Source organism: Herpailurus yagouaroundi, unplaced genomic scaffold (assembly GCF_014898765.1).
Source record: "Herpailurus yagouaroundi ecotype Mexico unplaced genomic scaffold, PumYag 198, whole genome shotgun sequence".
In the NCBI taxonomy this organism is placed as follows: Eukaryota; Metazoa; Chordata; class Mammalia; order Carnivora; family Felidae; genus Herpailurus; species Herpailurus yagouaroundi.
The window spans coordinates 27,637,157-27,660,652 of record NW_024412429.1 but is presented as its reverse complement, the minus strand read 5'-3'; the positions used below and the strand labels follow the sequence as shown (position 1 = coordinate 27,660,652).

At 48.6% G+C, this 23,496-nt stretch overlaps 1 protein-coding gene across 10 annotated transcripts in view; it reads right to left on the bottom strand.

Annotated features, from left to right (window-relative positions):
• Positions 1–10,439: 10,439 nt before the first annotated feature.
• The window catches only part of NHSL1 (NHS like 1), a 249,591-nt gene continuing 236,534 nt past the window's right edge, over positions 10,440–23,496 (bottom strand). For 6 of the 10 annotated variants that reach the window (XM_040449049.1, XM_040449052.1, XM_040449051.1 and 3 more), the window contains 3 exons: positions 19,873–23,088; positions 19,218–19,350; positions 10,440–13,345 (listed from right to left, as the gene is read on the bottom strand). In XM_040449049.1, the coding sequence (XP_040304983.1) occupies positions 12,610–13,345; positions 19,218–19,350; positions 19,873–23,088 (4,085 nt within the window). In that variant the 3' untranslated portion in view covers positions 10,440–12,609. The remainder of the gene's footprint in view (positions 13,346–19,217; positions 19,351–19,872; positions 23,089–23,496) is intronic. The other 4 variants (XM_040449050.1, XM_040449053.1, XM_040449055.1 and 1 more) reach the window with 1 other exon arrangement.

The following is a 23,496-nucleotide window of genomic DNA, read 5'->3' as shown; positions in this document are numbered from 1 at the left end:
GGAGGTCAAGTACAGGAAGTGATGGTAAAAGTAGTAACCACCACGGGGCGCCTGGGTGGCGCAGTCGGTTAAGCGTCCGACTTCAGCCAGGTCACGATCTCACGGTCCGTGAGTTCGAGCCCCGCGTCGGGCTCTGGGCTGATGGCTCAGAGCCTGGAGCCTGTTTCCGATTCTGTGTCTCCCTCTCTCTCTGCCCCTCCCCCGTTCATGCTCTGCCTCTCTCTGTCCCAAAAATAAATAAACGTTGAAAAAAAAAAAAAAAAAGTAGTAACCACCAAAAACGTTCAACAAGCCAGGTTTGTTCCACCAAGGTCAGGACCAAACTCGGATAATGAGAAGGGGACACCAGGTGGATGCCCCCAACAGTTTTGACCCCGCTGAAAGTTTCTGAACACTCTGGGCCTGCAGAAGAGGCTCTCCCTTTCCCCATTAAGAACTTGAACCACCCCTCCCCCCTTCTCCCACCCTAACAGGAGGAAATGCAAGACGCATAGAGATCTGGCCCTGTAAGGCAACAGGTACCCTAGCAGCTGACCTACCCCATCTCCCAGGTCGATACCCAAGGTTAAGTCATAGCACCACCTGGCTGGGGTCATGCCAGGCCGGATGAAGGAAGCAATGGATAATGTGCCGAAGGTACTGTAGGGGCAGGGGCCAGGAGCGCGCCCGTGGGACCAGGTTCCGCAGGTGCTCTACGACTTGGGGATGTCACTCAGGACACGGGATTTAACACCGTGAGACAAACTGCAGGCAATGGTGCAGACTCAGTGCCTTAGGGTAGGTGACTCCCAGAGGCCTGGAAAAAGCGATAGAAAAAACGCCTGAACTGCCAAGAGAGATATAATAGAGGAAGGAATGCCAAGCTCCCAGAAGGGGCCTTGCTGGAAAGGATAATTAGCCAAGGCAATAAGACCCATCAGGAGACTTTTGCCTTATCTGCTAGGGCTGCCGTAACAAACCACATAGCCAGGGTGGCTCAAGCAGCAGAAGTACCTACAGTGCTGAAGGCTGGGAATCCTAAGATCAAGGTGTTGGCCAAGTCAGTGCCTGGCGAGGGCTGGCTTCTGGCTTTGCAGACAGCCGTCTTCTTTCTCTACCCCTACGCAGCAGCTGGGGGGAGGTATCGGAGGAGGTCAGCGAGAAGACACCACCGCCATTTGACCCAAGAGCTGGACCCAGGTAGTTGGAGGCTCCCACCTCTGCCCTGTCCTTGGAATGTGTGTCCCACTTGCCCTTCCCGCTCCTAGATGCCCCTGCAAGGACACAGCCTTGGGATAGAGATGGTGATGGGACGGGATGCCTGGGTGGCTCAGTTAAGCATCCGACTTCGGCTCAGGTCATGATCTCGCGGTTCGTGGGCTTGAGCCCCACATCGGGCTATGTGCTGACAGTTCAGAGCCTGGAGCCTGCTTTGGATTCTGTGTCTCCCTCTCTCTCTCTCTCTCTCTCTCTCTCTCTCTCTCTGTGCCTCCCATGCTCACACTGTCTCCCTCTCTCTCTCTCTCAAAAATAAATAAACATTAAAAAAATAAAACAGAAGTGGTGATAGGACCATCTGGACTGGATACATGACTCACCCAGTTAAGGCCTCTTACATGCAGCCATCCCCCCTTGTCTGCAGGGGAGACATGCTAAGACCCCCAGCAGATGCCTGAAATCGTGATAGTACTGAACTCTCTATATACTGTTTCTTCCTATACATACATCCCTATGATACAGCTTAAATTTTTAAAAATTAGGCACAGTAAGGGATTAACAATAACCAATAATAAAATGAAAACAATATAATAATATACTCTAATGAAAGGTTTATGAATATGGTCTCTCTCTCAAAATCTTACTGGACCGTACTCACCCTTCTTGCGATGATGTGAGATGATAAGTGACAAGATGAAGTGAGGTGAGTGACGGGCATTGTGAGGTGGCGTTAGGCCGCTACTGACCCTCTGACCGTACTTCACACGGAGGATCATCTGCCGCCGGGATTGAGGTTGGCTGCGGGCACCCGGAGCTGTAGGGATCGAAGGTGCACCTAAGGGGGGTCTACTGTAAACATCAGAGGTTGGGGGGGTTGCAGAACACCACTCATCCTACAGCCAGTCACCTAAGGCAAACCTCATGGGTTCCCTTGCTTATCAAAACTGCCACCTACCGGTATGGAGCGGTCTACCTCTTTTCTTTGGTCCCTCCCTGCCCTCCGTGTTCGGGGGCCAATTTCAGAGGACACCTGGGATGTTCCTGAGGCAATTGTGAACCAACAAGAGGCAGCTCTGGTCTCTTTCTCTTCTTATAAGAACACTGATCCCATCTTGAGGACTCCACCTCATGACCTCATCAAAACTATTTCCCAAGGGCCCCATCCCCAAACACCATCGCATAGGTGGCTAGGACGTCCTCGTATGAATTGGGGGTGGGGGGGAGGGGGGGGATGGGTGGCAATAATTCATTCCATCCATAGAAATAATGTTCCTTGGGAAGGCCCAGAGCACCGGCCATTTAGCAAGGCCACCAGGAAGGCACAGATGAGAGGTGTGTGAGCAAAACCACGTTGCTCGGCCGCAGCTCTCCTCTGCAGTCCAGACAGGCAGGACTGGCTGGGGTGGAGTCTGGCTTGCTGACGACAGTGGGGGTGATGAGGAGACTGTGACGAGCTAAGGTGGCAGTGCTAACTGCAGACACCAGGGTGCATTATCACATTAACCACTAAGGTGGTAAGGCCAGTCAAGGCAGGCACCTAGGTGGCTCAGTTGATTAAGCATCTGACTTTGGCTCAGGTCATAATCTCACGGTCTGTGAGTTCAAGCCCCATGTTGGGCTCTCTGCTGACAGTTCAGAGCCTGGAGCCTGCTTCAGATTCTGTGTCTCCTTCCCTCTCTCTGCTCCTCCCCTGCTTGTGCTCTGCCTCTCTCTCTTTCTTTCTCTTAAAAATAAGTAAAAATTTAAAAAAAAGAAAAGAAAAGAAAGGGCAGCCAAGGGAACCTAACCTGTAGTCTTATGGAGATGGTTAATAGAACATGGCATCTGGAGGGACAAAATAGATGGGGTAGCCAACAAGGTAATGCTTTATACGTGATCAAAAGCAAGAAAAGATAAGCAGGGGACTGAGATCTCCCCTTCCCCACAACTGTAATCCCTTGCCCAGTTTCCAGAGTTGAGCCTCTTTTCAGACCCAAGACTCACTGACTGAAAAGATGGTTGGATTCCCAGGGAAAAGATCCCTGCAATATTTCAGCAAGTGTGCAAAGTAACGAGTCCCCCGATATTTTTCTAAATATCCATTGGGGATGTACATTGGAGAAAGAGAAATACCCAGATACACTGGGGTCCAAATTGACACTGGACACCCAGAAACCCAAGTGTCATCATAGTTGCCCTCCCCCATTAAGTGGGACCATACAGAGGTTAGGAAATAAATGGAGTTCTACTCAAAGCTTGGCTTCCAGTTGGTCCCTGTGTTTGTAGACCAACCAGTCACTGGCTATTTCCTCAATTCCTGAATGTATAACTAAGATTGAAATACTTGGAAGGTAGGACAATCCCACATTGATTCCTTGACCTGTGAGGAAAGAGTGTAAACTTAGAACCCCCCCCCCCCTCAAATCAGGGCACTAAATCAAAAACAATATTCCACATCCACTTCTGGCTGTGACGGTAAAACCAGACATTGAAAGTGCATAGCAAATGACTGTGTTCTCAGAGAAGGGGGGCGGGAATGGTGAGTTCAAAGAACATTGAAGCTTATGTTTTCAAGGCTGCTTCTAGGCAGCGAAGCAGGAGGGGGAAGTCAAATGGAGACCAGCAGTCGCACTGAGTTGGAGAGACAGAGATCAGTATTAAGGGATGCCAAAGTGTAAAAGTTAAAATAAGTAAAAATTTAAAAAAAATTGTTTCTGCTGAATTGTTGAGCAGCATGGAGGATGAAGAAACATACACACACACACACACACACACACACACAAACCTCTATACATCTACAGTGAGTCCTCTTGAGTCCTTGGCCAAGCACTGGTCTGTGAAAGTATAAAAAAGAAACTACCCAAGCCAAGAACTGAAAAATTAGAAAGCAATAAAAGTCATGATTCACGGATTTTATTTAGGTTTGGGAACAGTTTTTGTTTTGTTGGTTGTTGTTTTAGGGAACAGTTTTTTGTTTCTGCTAGCAGGAGTGGAAATAACTCATCACACATGGGGTGGTGTATGTATCAGGTGGTGCATGTATGTATCAGGTGGTGTCCTCACAAGGGTATTGCCTTAGTAGTAAGGTTAAATTGTCTCTTGAAGACTGTTCTGGACCTTCCCTAATGAAACTTAAAAGCAAGCCTTGGAAGGCTCAAACAAATTCCAAGAAATGTGGCTGTGCACCGAATAAAGCCCAGTACTATTTAAAGGAATACAACAAAATCCACCAACAAACAGCCTAACTCCCAGCATTCAATTAAAAATTACTAGAAAAAAAACGCAAAGGAACAGGAAATGATGACCCATAACTAGGAATCAGTTAGGAACACACCCAGAAGTGGCAGTTGGGAAGGAATTAGCAGCATGGCCCACGTGATCTGGCAGACCTATGCCATTAGAGGTGTCAGTGGTGAAAAAAAAAGTGCAATGTAGAATTCATGACAATCCCCAGTGGGAGAATCACAATGCAGGTACTTGGGTTCCTGAAGGGAGGCTTGCTAACTGTAAGAGAGAGTTACATCCTTTTTGAAACACAGCTTCTGGTGTGCTACTGGGCCCTGGTAGAGATGCAACCATGAGACACCAAGGGATGATGTATCCAGAACTGTCCATCTTAGCTAGGTCCCGTCAGAACCACCAGGTCACAAAGTTGGTAGGACCAGTCGCAGTTCATCATGAGGCAGAAATGATACATCCAGGAGCCATCATGAGCAGGACCAGAGTTACATACACAAGCTGCATGAGCAGGTCGCCCCAACTCCCACGTCCTCATTGTTGTACCCACCACCCCCTCCCCTACTTCCCTGTGGTTGTCTGGGTCAACTGAAGGAAGAAGGAAAAGCTTGAACTTGGCATGTTGATGAGTTGGCTTACTTTAAGGATGCAAGATGAACATGGACGACAGCTGCATTACACCCTCACTCAGGAGTGATGTTGAAAGACCACCTCAGGGAAAAAGTTTTATGCAATCTTTCTGCAAAAAAAAGGGGGGGGATTTGAATTTTTGGTGATGGAACTAGTCATTTACTTTGTGAGGGAGGAAGGTGAAATATATATGGGGTCATGGCAATGGCAAATGGCCTGGCCAAATGGTTAGCAGGTTGGAAAGGGGAAAGAAAAAAAAAAAGGATGATTGAGACAAGGGAGTCTGGGGATAGAGGCACGTGGAAGGACATGTGGGAGCAGGCACAGAGCTTGAAAACACCGGCTCATGTCAATGCCCACCAGAAAGCGCACACCACAGAGGGGCGCTAAGCCACCAAGAAGACAAAATGACAACCTGTTGCTGTTAGCTTTTGTTGGTGCCCACCCCAGTGCTGGCACAATGTGCACACAAATACGGTGGCAACGGAGGCAGAGATAGAGGCTATGCGTGAACCCCCAACACCACGGACTCCCGCTTACCAAGGGCTGGCCTCGACACTGCTAACTCTGAATGCCCAGCCTGCAAGCAATAGATAGCAGGTCTGGGACCCTCGTGAGCCTCTGAGAAGATCAACTGGTCACTTGAGGCCAAATTCACTACCTAAGGCCCATTCTTTCCTGAAACGGCCAGCAGTTCCTTCATACAAGCTTAGACACTTATTCTAGACATGCAGCTTCCTTTCCTGTTTATAGGGTCTCAACAGCACCCCCCCTCTAGAGACTTAACAAAATCTCTGATCCACTGGCATGGATGTACTGAACGTGTGATCTACACATCAGAACACCCAATCAGGGAGAGTTACCTATGGCCATGGGGTCCACTAGGCCTCTCACGTATGGCACCACCTAGAAGCTGCTGGTTTGGTTGCAGCCAACACCCTACCAAGTTATATACTTCCTAAATCAGAGATCCTACATAGTGCTGTGTCCACAACAGGAAGGATACGTGGCTCTGAGAACCAAGGGGTGGAAGCAAGAGTGACAGTACTTACCGTCACTCCCAATGAGCTACCAAGGGACACAAGATTTCCCACTCCACCACTCAGGTCTCTGCAGAGCCAGAGGTCCTTGTTCTCAAAGGCATACACCCTCCCTAGACAACACAACAAGGGTCCTGTTGAACTTCACCTATTGCTGCCACCTGGGGACTTTGGACTCTTTGTGTCTGGGTCCAGCAGACAAGAGCCACCATCTTGTTAGGGATGCCTGACCCTGGAGTGCAAGAGGAGGTAAGTCTGCTGTTACATGATGGAAACTCAGGGCACCCACGTGGTGTATCCCTTGTACTCCTTGCCGAGTTAGAACTGTGAATGGACAAGTGCAGCAGCGCTGGTCCCAGAAGGGTTTGATTCTCACGATCTCAGAACCCTCAGGAATTAGAGCATGGGTCACACCACTAGGAAAGCCACTGAGATGAGCAGAGGTGGCAGTTGAGGGTAAAGGGCATGGAGTGAGTGGAGGAGGGAGGAGAAGTACCGGCTGTGGCCCCAGACCGGTGGCAGGAAGGGCTGTAGTTGGTCCCACCAAGCTCCCCTAAAAAACACTTTCTCCTCAGGAAGAGAGAAGTCCACCAGAGCCTTGGCGGAATGGCCCTCCGCGTTTGTGGGGGAAGCAGACCCACAAGGTGCAAGGGGCCAAACTGTGGCAGGCATGGAGACATGCCACTTAGATCTCCTCTCAAGACTGGCCATCCAACGGCAAGAAGTGTGGTTGGCTGATAGCCTCTAATTGGTGGCTTCATCGGGGGCCACCTTAGCTTTCAAGCTGAAGTCATACTATCCCAAGGGTGGGGACCAGTGATTCTACTAAGCGGTGGGAATTGAAGGCATGCTTTTCTCAGAGTGGCCTCTTGCCAAAGACCAGACAAGGCAGTGGTAAAGGACCTCACTGTTTCTGTCCAACACAGGAGACCTCTGGTGAGTGAACTTTCCCCAGAGTTCCCCATAGGCTGGGCAGCCGTGTAAGGTCATTACTGCAATCTGATAGCTCTCCTGGCCTTATCCTCCTTCTTCGCTTTTCCTTTTAACGGTGTTACACTCCAATAAAACCTTGCATTCCTAATGGTCTCAGTGTCTACTTCCTGAGGAACTTAAGCCAACATAGAAATACAGGCACTTTTCTTTTCAGTAGTTAAAATAAAGGTTTTGAGGTTGAAATGGCGCCTGTCAAGGGACAGAAAGGAGAATTAGGCCAGACTATTTGAATAAGGAGGACAGTGGCAGATCTTAAAGGCTTTGCGGGCCACAGCAAGGAGTTCGAATCCCATTGGCTGTAAGATTCAGTCTTTGTGGAGGGTTTCAAGCAGTGGAGAGCTATCTCTTGTTTTTAAGAGCTTATTTTTATGGTAAATTAAGAGTGGTTGAAGATGCACAGTAAAGACCAGAAGACCAGTTGGGAGATGTTTGCAGTAGTCTGGTTAGGAGACAACAGCTTGGACCTGAGAGGCAGCAGTGAAACTGGTGAGAAGTGATTGGATTTGTGAACTATTTTGGCAGTAGGGTTCACATGACTTGCTTATGGTTGAGATGCGGCTTGAAAAGGAAACAGGCCACAGGAATAAGCCTTGATTTGGGGCCTGAGCCATTGTGTAATGCCATTAATTGATAAAGTAAAGATTGTGGTGGGGGGTATGGTTTGGAGATAGGAGGTTTAAAATACCTTTAATGCAGGTGTTGAGTAAGCAGCAAATATACCAATCTGGAGTTCACAGAGGAAGTAAGGACAGGAGATGTTCAGGAATCACCAGTGTGTGTTGTGTGTGTGTGTGTGTGTGTGTGTGTGTGTGTGTGTGTGTATCTATCTATATGTGTGTGTGTATATATACATATGTACATATATATGTGAATACGTATATATGTATATACATATGTGTGTGTGTGTGTGTGTGTGTGTATACACACACACACACACACACATATATTTAAGGCTATGGGATTAGATGTACTCAACAAGAAAGAGTATATAGCTTTAGACTAAGAACGAAACCAGGTCATATCATTCTCCTTCTTATAAAACCTTCATTCTTTCCCAATAGTACAGAACAAAACCCCCAAATTCTTTGGGAGGACATCCCAGGCCTTCTACATTCTTGCCTGAGATGACCTTTCTACTCTCACGTCCTACTATGTTCTTCTGGAGACATTTTAACTACATGGCTTCCTCTAAACACTGGCCTCTGTGCCTTTGCTCATGCTATCCCCTCCATTTGGAGGGTCCTTCTTCTCCCAACTTGCCCCACTTGGTGAAATCCTTCCTTGTCCATAAAGTCTTAGTTCAGGTTCACAACCAATCCTTCCCTCATCCATCTAGACAAAAGTAACAACACCTGAGGCACCTGGCTGGCTCAGTCAGTACACATGCGACGCTCAACCTCATGGTTGTGAGTTTGAGCCCCACCTTGGGTGTAGAGACTACTTAAAAATAAAACCTTAAAAAAAAAAAAAAAAAAGCAATGACATCTTCCTCTGAGACCCCTATCACTCAACTGCAAGTGAGTTAAAAACGCAGTGCACCTAGAAGGTAGACCACCCAAGGCTGATGCAGCGACTCTAGATGTAATCAATGGACCAGGTTCCTTTCTCCTTCACCTTCCACACATGTGGCTTTCAACCCATTGGTGCTGAAATGTCGGAAAAGTACTGTTCTTCTAGCCTCCCATTCTTTCAGGGAGAAACAAAGCAACAAGAGATGGGACTGGCTCCTATATCAGCAACCTTCCTGGAGATTTCCAGACCACTGCTCATGTCTCACTGGTCAAAATTGACCCTCTTGACAACAGGGGAGGCTGTGAGGTGTAGCGTTTCAGTTGGGTGCATTGCCATCTCGAATCAATGTCAGGTGTTCCAATGGTAAAGGAGGACACACAGGGTGTGGGATCCCAACAGGGTTCGCTGTGGAGCTCAGAGTGCTCTTCCTTTTCAACCATTCTGACATGTTTTACAGGATAGTTCACAGTGTGTGTGTGTGTTTCACTAGATTTGAAGCCCCTTAATGAGATCTCATCCACATTTTTAATGTTTATTTTGAAAGAGAGAGAAAGAGTGTGAGCAGGGAAGGGACAGAGAGAGAGAGAGAGAGAGAGAGAGAGAGACAATCCCAAGCAGGCTCCATGCGCTCAGTGCAGAGCCCTATGCAGAGCTTGATCTCACAGACTGTGAGATCATGACCTGAGTTGAAATCAAGAGTTGGACGCTTAACCGTTTTAAATCTTAGGACTCCCTTATACCTTACCTAGCATATTAGAAATATTTAATAAAGGGCTTTTTTAAAATGCCAAACACATGACTCCAGATTGCTCTAGTCCTTGTTCTATGAATAAAAGCTGACCTGTGTGGAAGGCAGAGGAGCTCATCGGAAGAGACTGTGTTACAGTAACTAAAGGGCTAACGACAGAAAAAGAGACCTCAGGAATCAAACGGACCCCAAGAGTCAGGTCCATGTTTTATCTGAAAGACCCTCCTTCTCACCCTGCCCAATAATATCCTAATATCACCCAAGTGTACTATCCTGTTGTACTCATTTCTTGATGGAATCTCAGCAACACAATTATTCATATTCACTTCATGTGCTGAAAACACATTAAGGCAGAACCGATAAAGCCAGTCGCATGCTTCTCCTGTCCTTCCAGGGGGGTCGTGTTTTGTCTCCTTGTTATTGTGACTCTCCTAACGAATATACTCCCACCCTCAGGTGAGAAGAAATGGTTGTAACCAACATCCTTCAGAAATAGGAGGGCAGAAATCAGACCAAAGTTGAGGTGGCTTCCACCGGACAGACCACATGACCGTTTGTTTCTCCCCCAACTCTCAGGAAAAATAAGGCGGAAGTAATTTGTCCCTAGGACTTCTATGATTATCAGTGACTTACGGTCTCAGGATATAAGGAAGAGTCAACAAGTCTACCCTCATGGGTTTTTTCAAGGTGACGGGGTCTGTAAACAGACCCCATTCCTCACAGAGGAATAAAGTAGCAAAGCTAAAGGTGCCATATGGCCCAGGGAGGAGTCTAGATTCTGGTTTCCCTAGATTTCATCCACGCCTGTGAAAAGTTCTCGCATCTCTCCACATGCCACACCACCTGAACTATCAGTCGATACATTATTCATATTTATCCAAAAGTCCAGAGGACACTGTTCAGGGCTGTTTTTCCATATGTCCTTTGAGATGGCACCATCCACAGTATCTGTGATGTTCTATCTCCTCTCTGTTGGTCCCCACCTCCCACAGGCACCTTCTGGTCTTCACTGCTGTTCTGTTTGTATCCAGCAAAGCACTCACCAGTTCTGTGGAAGAAGGCCGATCTTATTATTCAAAAACACACGCACAAACGAAAAGAAGTAAGGTTCAACTATTTCCTTTACAATTGTTTTATTCAAAGCAAATTTTCAAACCTAGTATCCTTTTTCTTTAAAAACGGGGATTTTTTTAAAATAGTTTTATAATTAGTGGTGATGTTGTTTTACTTTACCTTCGACATAAATGATTTATATATTAAGTTAAAGTTGTCTGATATCCACGTACATTCTAATCGGGCTTAGGGAGCGAGGAGGTTTCATATTCAGAAGCCAACACCACTTTTCTAAAATGTAGAAGAGGAGATCCTCGGGCCCAGCACGGCAGACGGTAGCTCCAAATGGTGAAAAGTCCTTTAGCCTTTGGCCAAATATCAGGTCTTCATTGCGGGCTGTGTGAAAAGAAGGGTTTTGTTTTCTTCAGAGGATGGAAGAAGCCTTCATTCCTTAGGTTTGTTTTTGTCTCAAAGCCGTGTCTAAAATGGGGGTCTACGGTTGTGATGTGTAATAAACCTTTTGATAGTCTGGCCCGTGCGGTCCAACGTTTAGATGATGTTTTCATGCCGAAAGAGATGACCGCTGGTAGCCGTACTGCACACGGGCCAAGGATCTCCGTGTTGTCGTCTCAAGTCCTTCTAATGAAGGCGACAAGGCTTGTTTCATGTAACCAACAAATAAAGGAGTCCAGGTACACGGCAGTTGGGAGGGAATGGGGGCGGGGGGGGCACAAGAGTAGGACGTAAAAATAAATACTTTACACTTTTCTCCCACGCCTATAAGTATTAAAAATTCTAGCTGGAGAAGATTAGAAGGTAATTAGCCAACTCAATTACTTATAAAAAATATAAAAACTCACAAACCAAATGATGCAAAAAATCTTTTTAATCTAAAATCTCATTTCCCCGGGTTAATTAACAGCCAAGCCCTGCCAATTTTTATTAGTGTATTTGACTAACAAGAGGTATTCGGCATTTTCTTCAAAGTATGAGAATATAGAATAGATTCTGATAAACCTTTCTAAATGGGGCCATGGTACTGTATGTAGGCAGGTCAAGGAAAAATAGCCATACCTATATCTTTGGTGTCACCAAAAGGATATCCAAAAAAGTCAGCAAGTGTTGACATGTCAAGCGATAAGAAATTGCCAAATGCGAGTTTACGCTCTGTAAAAACGGCCGTAAAAGGAAAATCTCCACCCACAGTTCTGTAGTGCAAGTCTTCAAGTGGAATTCTGAAAAATATGTTTATTTCATAAGCAGGAAACAGCTTCCAGCAGCGTTTTATCACTTGCCCCTCTTCCCTCCTGTCCCCTCTCACCCTCTCTGTGCGCGTACGCGGTCATCTTCGTTCTCAAGGAAGGTCTTGGCCGCTACTCAAGGAGGAAAGTCATGAAAAGACTGCCCACGTGTCTAAAACTCAGGCCAGAAGGCGTGTGTCTGTGGCCACAGCGGAGCAGGCTCCAAGTGACTGCCCTGCCACTTCCCCACATTTGTCATGTTCACGAAACCAAGCCTTTTTTCCCCAGGAAAAAGTACCTGAACCCATTAGTCATTTAGCCCTTTCCCATCGTTTTGGGTTCATCACGACACAGCTCACCTCGAAAGCACGCCGGGGCCGGGACCCCGTGTCCTCTGCAGCACCAGCCAATATGCCCCCTCTTTCTTAGAAGGAATGGTTCTCTCCCCTCTTTCTTCAGAAACTCACTAGTTTCCCCAAACAGAATACTTTTCAAGCAATTCCCACCTAGTCCAGAAGATTCCATGTTTCCACCCATCTTTCCTTCTATTTCTGTACATGCTGTTTGTGTGTGTGTGCGCGTGTGTATGTGTGTGTGAGCGCACGCACGCGTGTGTTTTAACACAAAAGGGTTCAAAATGCACACACACACACCCCCTTCCACACACACACACCCACCCAGCATTTAGTCAAAAAAAAAAAAAAAAAAAAAGGGCGTGCGGAGGAATAAAAAAAAGAAATCTTCCCCAGGAAGCACTTCTGGAAGTTAAGCTTCTACTTGCTTTTCAGCCACAGGGCAAGTGCCGAGGGGAGGCCTAAATAACACCCCCCTTCCGCTGTAGGGCTGGCAGCGCCCGGGGCCCACAGCACAAACGCTGAGCGGGATCCACGGGCAAGGCAGGGAAGGTACCTGTCAGACTTCCTAGAGCGAGGTGTTGCGCGTCTCCCTCACGTTACCTGGGAGACTCACATTCTCGTCCCTAGCTCTCTTCCCCCAGAGGACCTCCACACTGTTCTGATGGACCCGTGCGCTCCGCCGTGACTGTCCCGTTGGCGGGGCCGGGACCCTGTGCCTGCGGCGAGGCGGCGGGCTCCCCGCCACAGAGCAGGCTGCCCTTGTCCGTTTCATCCCCCACCGGTCCATCCAGGGAGCATCCCCTCGCAGCACCCGGGGCCCGGCGAGCCCGGTTGTCTACAGGCTCCAAGGCTTCCCCTTCGCCTTCCGAGATGACGGTCATGGGGCTGCTCTGGATCCGGTTCCGCACGCTGTATCTGCTGCTGGCCGCAGAAGGCGGGGTTCGGCTGCGGCCGTACCGGGGGCCGGAAAAGGACAGACTCCGAGGCATCAAACCTTCGCTCTTGGCCCACTCCTCCTGGGCCCGCCTGTTCTTGCTTGGGGAGCAGCTTGACGGGCTCTCGGGCGCGTCTGGCGAAGGCTCTGACCTTGATCTCTGGAATCTAGGGTCTGTGTTCTTCAGCATCTCGGCTGCAGACATGCGGGCACTCGTGTCTGCCCGACTCCCCTTTTTTAGCAGCAGAGCTTTGAAGTTGTCACTGCTGGTGCTGCTTTTACGGACACTTCTCTGAATTGACCCCACTTGCTTCGGGGAGGCCAGGCTGGGGGCAGCACCAGTGGGTGTCACTGGCGGGGAGGGAGAATGGTTTCGGGAGTGATCATCATCTGAATCTTTACGGCCAAGGACTTTCCTCTTGGATCTGAGATTTAAGAACATGAAGATAAAGGTTCATTCCCAGTGGGCCATGGGATGTCGGTCACAACCGCCCTGCTTCTCTTACTGCGTATTCCGGTCACCATTTATTAAGAGTTCCTTTAATAGTTTATTTTATTATCATGTGAGCCCATGACCCAGCTACAATAATGATTAACTCATGGCTGCCCTTCTTTCATCTGTACCCTCACTGGATTACTTTGAAATGAATCTTAAGATATCATATTAACTTACTGTGGTAAGGATCATTTCAAAAGTTTCTATTGCCGTATTTTATTTAACACTCCCGTATTAGACTGATCCCGAGTGAATTTCACTGCCGACCACCCTTGTTTGTAATCTTCCTTTTCTTGTTTGGTACTAGCCCTTCAACAGGGCTAATAGATAAGTCAACCCCCAGAATATCCCCTACCACGAGGGAGGCCCCCACTTCAGGTTCTAGAACAATTCTATAGCTCTGCGTTCTCATACATTCTAGAGTGTGACATAAAACCAGGCTTCCTTGGCTCTTACTGGTCCATATGTCAACTTCTGAAAATCCAGTTTTCCAGAAAACTAGAGTGAACCTTCCACACCAGATCCTGTTTCCTGACTGACTTCAGAAAACCTCTCAGTGATCAAGACAATCTGAAGAATGTGGGTGGAATGTGACAGAGGAGGGGCCTTTAGGGAAAGTTAAGATGTTTCCCAGAGGTGTTTCTTGTCCTCAGTCTCTAAGAAGCTTGCTGTTCAATGTGTTTTGTATGCAGAGTGACTCAGAGATAATAAAGCAGATGAGCCAGGGGGCCCCTTGCTGGTCTCTTCACAATAACAACTCAGTCTGCAAGGAATCTCTCAGCCAGATGCAGGTGCTTTAAGAAAAACTCGGTACATTTAATAAAACAAAGACATGGGTACATCTTTTTGTTTGCTATAAAATGACAGAATATGCAGCAGGTGCTTGCAGCACCAAGAGGTTGGTACTGTATATACAGATTGAGAGTTGAACTTGAGCACTACCAACCTCTAGCTGTGTGACCTTGGACAAACTAGTCCGTTTCATACTTGTAAAAATGGGGGCGCGGATACTAACCTCACAGGTTCGTGAGGATTCAATGAGATGAAGAGCCTCTGGAGTCACACAGACCTGGGCTAAACCCCATGCTAAAAGCTTCCTTGCTCTGTGACCTTGGGCAAATTAAAGTTTCTGATCCTTGGGGAGCCTGGGTGGCTCAGTTGGTTGAGCGTCCGACTTCAGCTCGGGTCATGATCTCACGGTTCGTGAGTTCGAGCCCCACGTCGGGCTCCATGCTGATAGCTCAGAGCCTGGAGCCTGCTTTGGATTCTGTGTCTCCCTCTCTCTCTGCTCCTCCCCTGCTCACACTTTGTCTCTCTCTCAAAAATAAATAAAGATTAAAAAATTAAAATAAAAAGAGTTTCTGATCCAGTATCCTATCTGGAAAGTGAAACAACGGTAGAGAGCTCCTAGTTTATCAATAAAGATGAATGCAGGGGTGCCTGGGTGGCTCAGTCAGTTAAGCGTCCGACTTTAGCTCAGGTCAGCATCTCGTGGTCCGTGAGTTCGAGCCCCGTGTCGGGCTCTGGGCTGATGGCTCAGAGCCTGGAGCCTGCTTCCGATTCTGTGTCTCCCTCTCTCTCTGCCCCTCCCCCATTCATGTTCTGTCTCTCTCTGTCTCAAAAATAAATAAACGTTAAATAAATAAATACATAAATAAATAAATAAATAAATAAATAAATAAAATAAAGATGAATGCAAATAACAGCCATAAAGTGTCAGGCATGGAAGATGTGCTCAACAGACCTGTGAGTGTCATTTAGGAAAAAAGAGTTCTTTCTTCCTGCCGCTAGGCCCGCTTCAGTGCTGTTTTTACTTGGCCTTGCACAGCAAGACACGGGAGGAATGGACCCCTAATGGCTGCCCTGGGCTTGGTGCTCCCACAGTCCTCTCCATGCTTCTGGCCAAAGAGAAGCCCCCAAAGCAGAAGACAGGAGATGGTAAGGACTGAAACAAAGTCTGAAGGGTGGCCAAAGCTGACGTGGCACCAGCCCCTTTGAGACTGCAGAGCCTGGCCTATGACCCTTTGGTCCAACGGCTCTGTATGGTTGTCAACAGAGAGCGGTGCTCTGGAATACATTAATGACCAGCTGACAGAAACCACAAAAATAATAACATCGCAGAATCTCAGAGCTGGAAGTGGCTTTAGCTGGTGTGGTCTGACCAGGGAAGGTAACTGATACCAAAGAGTGAAGTCACACAGCTTAATATAAGAACTAGGACCTGATGGAGTATCTTCCTACCCATAGTGAGTGCCTGACCTCACAACCGATAGCAGTCACCTTAGAGAGTGAATGATTTAGCACTGAAGCTATACATATTGCCTTATTTGAACTTCTCAAAAGCAGTTCTGCCCATCTCATTCTTGCAGGTACTGCTTTGTAGCCTAATTTTTAGTTTGTTTTTTAAAAGGTAAGGGTGTGCAGGGTGCCTGGGTGGCTCAGTCAGTTAAGTGTCCAACTTCGGGCTCAGGTCATGATCTCACAGTCTGTGAGTTCAAGCCCCGCGTCAGGCTCTGAGCTGACAGCTCAGAGCCTGGAGCCTGCTTCGGATTCTGTGTCTCCCTCTCTCTCTCTGCCCCTTCCCTATTTGCATATTCTCTCTCTCTCTTTGTCTCTCTCTCTGTCTCTCTCTTTCTCGTTCTCTCTCAAAAATAAACATTAAGAAAAAAAAAGGTAAGGGTGTGCTGAAATCCATACATCAAGCCACAGGTATACTTGATTAAAGTTATGGCCTTTCACTGTAGATTTAGAATTAAGAGAGGAGATGGGAATTCATAAAAGTTTTTGTTGTTTCTCAAAAGCAGCTGCCCCTGAAAATGAGAATTAAATCTAAGCACACAAATTCTCTGCATATATGTATGTATACACACGCACACACACATACATGCTCTGTGTGTGTATTTCCAAAAAAGATGGCTATAAAAAGCACTCAAACAGTTAACACTGGCTTGAAAACTAATTACTTCAATAAATATAAAAATTTCACACCTCAACTGGTGTTCTACATTTTCCATCTGGCTTTAAATCTGAAGTGAATTCATTTGCATTATAAAATTTGAAAGCTGTGGGTTCCGTTTAGATACTCTTTCTTTTAAATTATTAGCTTAGGTGGGGCGCCTGGGTGGCTCAGTCTGTTGGGCGTCCGACTTCGGCTCAGGTCACGACCTCGTGATTCACGGGTTCGAGCCCCGCGTCGGGCTCTGTGCTGGCCCAGCTCAGAGCCTGGAGCCTGCTTTGTGGATTCTGTCTCCCTCTCTCTCTGCCCCTGCCCAGCTCATACTCTGTCTCTCTCTCTCTCTCTCAAAAACAAATAAAACATTTTTAAAACATTTTTTAAAAAGTTTCTAAATTATTAGCTTAGGTGCTGAAGAATATAAAATAAAATAAAGCCTAAAAAAGCAGACTTCCGATGGATTTTTATTATGTCCGTTAATACATTATCAATACCAAAACAGAAATTACCAGTCGTCTTCCCTCACTCTCCAATCCATACCCTACTTGGTCTCCATTTCTATCGCGTGTACACAGAATGATACAGACTGGCTGATTTCCACATCTGTAGTAGATATAATTCACTACTAGGAGGCACCACAGATTTTTCAGTGTCTTAAGAAGGTTGCCAAAGTAAAATATGGAAGAGACATTTGGCGTATTTTTCAGAAAAGCACATAGTAAATTGGCCCCACAATAGTTGGGTTCCTCACTGAGACCAAGTACTTAGTACACAGAGCAACGAGCAACGTATCTTCTCTGTAGACTGCTATTTAAAAAATTTTTTTTTCAACGTTTTTTATTTATTTTTGGGACAGAGAGAGACAGAGCATGAACGGGGGAGGGGCAGAGAGAGAGGGAGACACAGAATCGGAAACAGGCTCCAGGCTCCGAGCCATCAGCCCAGAGCCTGACGCGGGGCTCGAACTCACGGACCGCGAGATCGTGACCTGGCTGAAGTCAGATGCTTAACCGACTGCGCCACCCAGGCGCCCCTGTAGACTGCTATTTTAAATGTATTATGTCTGCCCATTTAGCAAACCAGTGCATTCCCTATGAAATGAAAGAGGCCACATCCTGGAAGAATTTCCTGATAGTTAAATCCCAACTGGTTTCATTTAATCCAGAAAATATTTACGGTGTGCTTATTATGTCTCTAGCATGGTTAGGATAGAAACCTCTGTATAAACTTCTACAAACGCCACTAAAGTCCGTTTCAAAGACGTAGCATTTTTCATTTTACAGTGTTCAGAAATAATTTCATTAAGTAGCTACACCTTTCTATTTCTAATGAGATCAAAGAAACCATTGCTAAAGAGGCAGTCTTTAGGGTCTTTAGGCTCCAATGCTAGAGCCAAGATGTAAAGAACCTAATTGCTGGGGCACCTGGGTGGCTCAGTCAGTTGAGCGTCAGCTCTTGATTTCGGCTCAGGTCATGATCCCAAGGTTGTGGGATCAAGTCCTGTGTCTGGCTCTGCCCTGAGTGTGGAGCCTGCTTAAGATTCTCTCTCTCCCTCTGCCCCTCTCCCCTGCTCGGGATCTCTCTCTCAAATAAAAAATAAATAAATAAATAAATAAATAAATAGAATAAAAGACTCTACCTTTAAAAAAGAAAAGAAAAAACAGAATTCTTGACAAACACCTAATTCCCCAGCTTGGTCCCCCCCGGCCCCCCCCCCCCAACTCCTCCCCAAGTTAGATATTTATATGCTGCACAAGGAATTTCAGATCGAGATAACACCGTGCTTTTCATCTCATGCAACAGCCTTTTCAGATTCCAAGAGCTGGGAAAACAGTCCTGACACAAGGTTACTTACATGGAGAGGCAAATGATTTTGTAGGATGCTTCGTTCCGGGAAGAGAAAAGGGACTTTGATTCAGGGCCACATAAGGTGCTGGCAGCATAAAGACACTCATAAGAGTGTCCAAAAACACTGTGGTAAAGGAGTTGAGACAGCAGCAAAGGATTGATACAGCTTTGTGGTTAAAAGCACTTGCACATATCCAATCTCATCTATTTTTACAGTGACACTGTTAACGAGTACGTGGCTGTTTACAGCCAGAAAAACAAGGCAATATATATATATATAGCTTTGGTGCTAAATCATATTCACTCTCTAGGGTGACCATATGTAAAGACTCTAACAGTTCAGGCAGTTATTTTGAAACATTTACTCCGCATTTTTTCTTCAAGCCCAACAATTTCTGATGCCAGTAGATGGCACTAACAGTATACACTAACAAATTCAATTCCTTTCGCTCCCGCTTTGAAAAGACTGTACTCTTGTATGGAAACATGTTAGTAGCCAAAGAAAACTGTGTTAAAAAACCCTGCTATTTCCGTGAAGTAAAAAAAAAAAAAAAAATAAAATAAATGAATAAATAATTAAATAAATAAATAATAAAACACCCTTAGGAAAGAAGCAATCCTGTAGAGCTTAGCCTGTGCCTATCTTCTGTCCACAAAACACAGCATTCCTCCCCCTGGACTAGACCATCCGTCGCTCTAATCCAGTTCTTGTAAATACTCCGTCACGTGACTGACACATTGCATTTCTTGCCAGCAAGTGCAGTGCTGGGCAGAAGGCACCCATGGAGTCCCTGTGCCCACGTCTTCATAAAAATCAGTGGAACAAAGGAGAACAGAAATTGGGGGTCAGAAGAAAAAAAGGAAAAAACATAGACACACACTAAAAAAAAAAAATAAAGTTAATGGGTGACAGAAAAAAAGCTCAAGGAAGACAGACTGAGGAACCACTTAGAAAGACTCAGAGAGTCGACTGCCGATAAGAGCGAGGAGTTCGGGATACCTGTGAATAGCTGCGAAAAGGTCTTCTGTGGTCCGGGGTCTGCTGGGGGTCATCACCTCCTCACTCCCTTCTTCCCTAAGGAAGTCGCAGGCCTCCGAGGAAGCAGCCCCTGTGTCCGGCTCTGGCACCCCGGCTGTAGGGAAGCAAGCCGATACAGGACGCGCACAAGTGACTTGAATTGGCACTTTTCACCAGGCTTCCCCATCTGCTTCCCTGCCATTCCCGATAGCGTGAGAACCCCGGGACAGGCAGTGGGGTCGGCAGTTTGATCTTTTATTTGGATCACAAATAAAAGACAGCCAAAGCTCACTCTCTTCTGTTGAAGTCCGGGGCTCCTACTGAATCTCTCCCTCCGATTTTGTTGCAACATTTCTTTGCAGCTCTCCAGAAGGGAGATTACTCATTGCTGTTTAATAAACACCCTGTCTGCTGCGGACCACGCTGCCCCTCTATTTTCTGACGTTCAGTAAGCCCTACCCTCAGATCCAGATTTTTTTTTTTTTTTAAATATCATAAAATGCCAAGTTGGTAACCTAAGTGTGAGGCAGCACAATGAGCCCACATGCGGCTAGCTTTACCTTGAACATGCACCGGCCCTATCTTCTGCCTGGGCTGCATGTGGTCGGAGGGGAAGGAGAGAGAAAAGCAGACTCACGCCCTCCGTCCTGTAGAGACAGGCAGCTCTCCGCGCTGCCTCCACCGTCTGCACTGTTCTCGGCACCTGGCTCCTCCTGCTTGGCGGCTGGCGAGACATCGGGCTGCACCATGGGGACATTGGCTCTCACTCTGCCGGGGGAAGCGGGAGCTGCAGCCCCTCCCTCGAGATCCGAGCCGCCAGGACCGGTCTCGTCTGGACCGGCCCCGGCTCTACAAGTCTCGGCTGCCTCTCCCCTCGTGGGGCTGGGCGATGCTCCACTCACGTTCTCCGCTGTGAAATCTCTCTGCGGAGGTGGCACCACAAGGAACAGTTTGGGCTTCTTGGAAAGGGGGGGTGGCTTCCTGCCGGGGGACGGGCCGGGGGGCTCCTGGAGCGGGGCGGCCCCGGCCTCTGGCTCCGCGGCGCGGCCCGGGCTGCGGCTCAGGAGGCCACGCTCGGCTGCACCGTCCTGGTGACCCTGACTCAAGCTCTTGGCAGGAGTCGGCGGCGAGCCTGTCACAGAGGCAGTCTGGCTTTCACTCTCCATTTCATTTATGCTATTTCGGGATTTCAGGAAAGCAGATGGCTTTAAATGATACTGGGGAACAACCGGAGTTAGTGTTTCCTGAGATACTTGTTCATATAACAGTGCTTGCTCGGATCCTGAGTTCTTTTTCACGGGCCTCAACTGTACCATCTGCAATGCTTCAGTGGTTATCAGGGGCATGGGGGGTCTAGTGCCCTCCTCTTTGCTAGCGGGCTGCCTACCGGCCTCCCAGGAGCATTCGGGCTGGCCAGATTTTTTGAAAGAAGGCCTGGCATCTTTCATCAATTTGGGGTCAAGGGGTGGGGCAGGCGGGGGAGCCGAGGAGGGTACCGAGGCAGGGGGAGGCGGCAGGGAAGCCGAGGCACCCGGAGGAAGGGGGCTAAGTGCCCTGGGGGGAGGGGGAAAGCCCTGGCCAGGGAGGGGACAGAAGGGAGTGAGAGCTTCCGGTGGTGGAGGGGGGAAAAGGGGAGACTGAGGCAGAGAGCCCTCGGGGGAGTCTACTAAAGGCGGGGGAGGGGGAAGAGGAACGGCAGCAAGGGGAGAGGCCAGCGCAGAATCCAGCTTCTTCATCGTCCCGCTTCCTTCCGTGGAAGTGTTGGAAGACAGGGAGGTGGACGACGAGGAGACGGACACTGAAGATACCAGGGAGGACTTCCTCTCTGGCACCTTGGGCTTGGTCTTCCCCTTCCCGTTTGCTGGTGACGCGGATTTTAAAAACACAGGCACAGGGGTGAGCGCTGTGGGTGTATTCGACTGGCTGGAATACCCACTGGATGGAGAAGTGACTCTGTGGGACTTCTCCGGTGACGTGACCTTTGGTTTGACGGCGCCACCGGGCACCTGGGGCATCGCGGTCCCGGAGCCCTCCTGGACCTGGCAGGCTGGCCCGTCTCCGGCCGGCGCCCCGCTGCCGCCGGGGCAGCCCCCGCCGGGGATCCCGGGGTCTTCCTGCGCGCCCGTGTAGTCAATGTAGTACCCCCAGGGGTCCGCGTACTCGGACTTGACGCTGCTCGTGTCGCTCTGCGACGGCGTGGCCCCGCACAGGGAGTACACGTTGGGGGCGGTGGCCGAGGTCATGCTGCTGCCCGCGCTCACCGTGCTCTGGCTGCGGGAGCGGGACAGCCAGGGCTCTTCACAGTCGCTGCAGGGGCTCTGCGAGGGCGAGCTGCCGCCCCTGGCCTTGCCCGGGAGGTTCAGCTGCAGCGAGTGCTGAAGCGAGGCGATCAGGCTCTCGTTCAGCGCCTGTCCGTTGGCCTGCACGCCCTTCTTGGGAACCCTGCGCAGGGAGTCCGTCCGGGAGGGTGGCAGGGGCGGCTTCTTCGCTTTCTTCAAAGAGATGTTACGCGAAAGGGACTTGTCATGGTCACGCGGCCGGTCCCCTTGGCTCTTCCGAGCTCGCCCATCAAAAACATTGACCACGCTGTGCCTGGGGTTCCCGAAGCCATCGCTGCTATTGCACAGGTTTCCAGATCCGTGTCCGGCGTCGGGGTGCATAGATGCGTAGAAGCCATCGTGCTCCTCTGAATACAGGGACCTGGCATCATCTTTGGTCGACGTTTGATCCAAACTGCAGCTGCTCATGTTACTTCCGGGAGTGGAGAAGCCGGGAGTTGCCGCACGTGCCTTCAGTGGGGATGCCCGTCCGTTACCTGCGGCGCCGTATTCCCAGGGCTCCGAGCTGCCGTGCCCCCCGCCCTCGGAAAAACTGGACTCGCTTTTGCCATCCACATCCTGGGCGTGCGCTGGAAAGCCCAGGTTGTTTTTACAGTCGTAGGTCATGGCTTGGGATCCATTCTCCCGACTAGCTGGAGTATTTAGAGAGACCGCCGAATCACAGAGGGAGGACAGCATGGCTGCACTGGGGGGATGGGGATCTAGGGCCTGGGAAAGAACAGTGGGGTGACCCTCAGTCCAGTGACCGCCGTGAGACTGATGGCCCTCTTTACTAGCATGCCTGGACAGGAGGTGCTCTCTGGATTTTGCCTTCAGGTATGAACAGGAGCTGGTAATTTTACCGTCCAGCTGTCCTGGACTGTGAGCAGCGTGAATAATAATGACCTCCGGAGACGACGAGAGCGTGGCGTTTGGGATGATGCTGGTGGAATAGGTTGCGTGAGGAGAAACCACACATGCTGGGCTGATCACGTTCTCAAAGTGCCTTAGCTCCTGGGACTTGGGCCTCAAAAGTGTTCCGGTCCTTGCGGCACCTCCTAAGCGTCCTAGGTTTTCATCTACTGGTGGGTTCCCGCTCTGGTAGGGGTGCGCGCCATCCAGGTCTTCCGCAGGGCCCAGGGGACCCAGCCGTGGCTCGAGGGACTGGATGTTTGCTCTTGCTCCAGAACGTGGAAGGCTGTGGAAACCAGCATCACTGTGGAGGCGGGAAGGGAACACGATACCTGCGGAATCGCTCAGCACAGACATGTTCCCAGAGGAGCCTGAGAAGTGGCTCATCTGGGCGGCGATGCCTTGCCCCTTCTGTGCCCTGATTCTTCTCATGGAAGGTGGTACAACTTTCACTTCCTCGGTCTGACAGCTGGAGTCCCTGGTTTCTGAGCGCTGCCCAGCAGCCCGAGAGCTGTCAAGCCTTCCTAGTGTGGAGTAGTGGTCTGGGGTATACACTGAGTGAGCACCGACCTCATCCTGGCCGGTGCCTGATGCTGGAGATAAAGCAGAAAGAGGCTTGTTACCTAAAAATAAAAATATGTTAGTTCATCACTGATACCCTCATCCCCTTTTTACTCTGCTGTACTTAAAAATATTTTTTTTTTCAATTCGATTTAGTTTTTCTTTCCTCCTGTAGGCACCTGAGAGTTTAAAGTTATTGATACTCCTAAAAATAAAAACCCTTCTTATGAATGTCAGGTACTTCTCTCGATTTGTACTTCAAACCCTCCTATAGGGTGAGCGCTACATATGGAATTTTCAGTTACTCTCTTTAAGATCAAAGCTGAACACTCTGTGCAAGAGATACTTTTCAAATAACCTCCTTTCGGTAAAGGTTTCGAGGTGGCCTGTCACCCGCCAGGTGACTGTGCCGAGTATCTGTCAAGCTGTGACGATCTTTCCCAAAGACAAATGAATGTAGTGGTTCAATA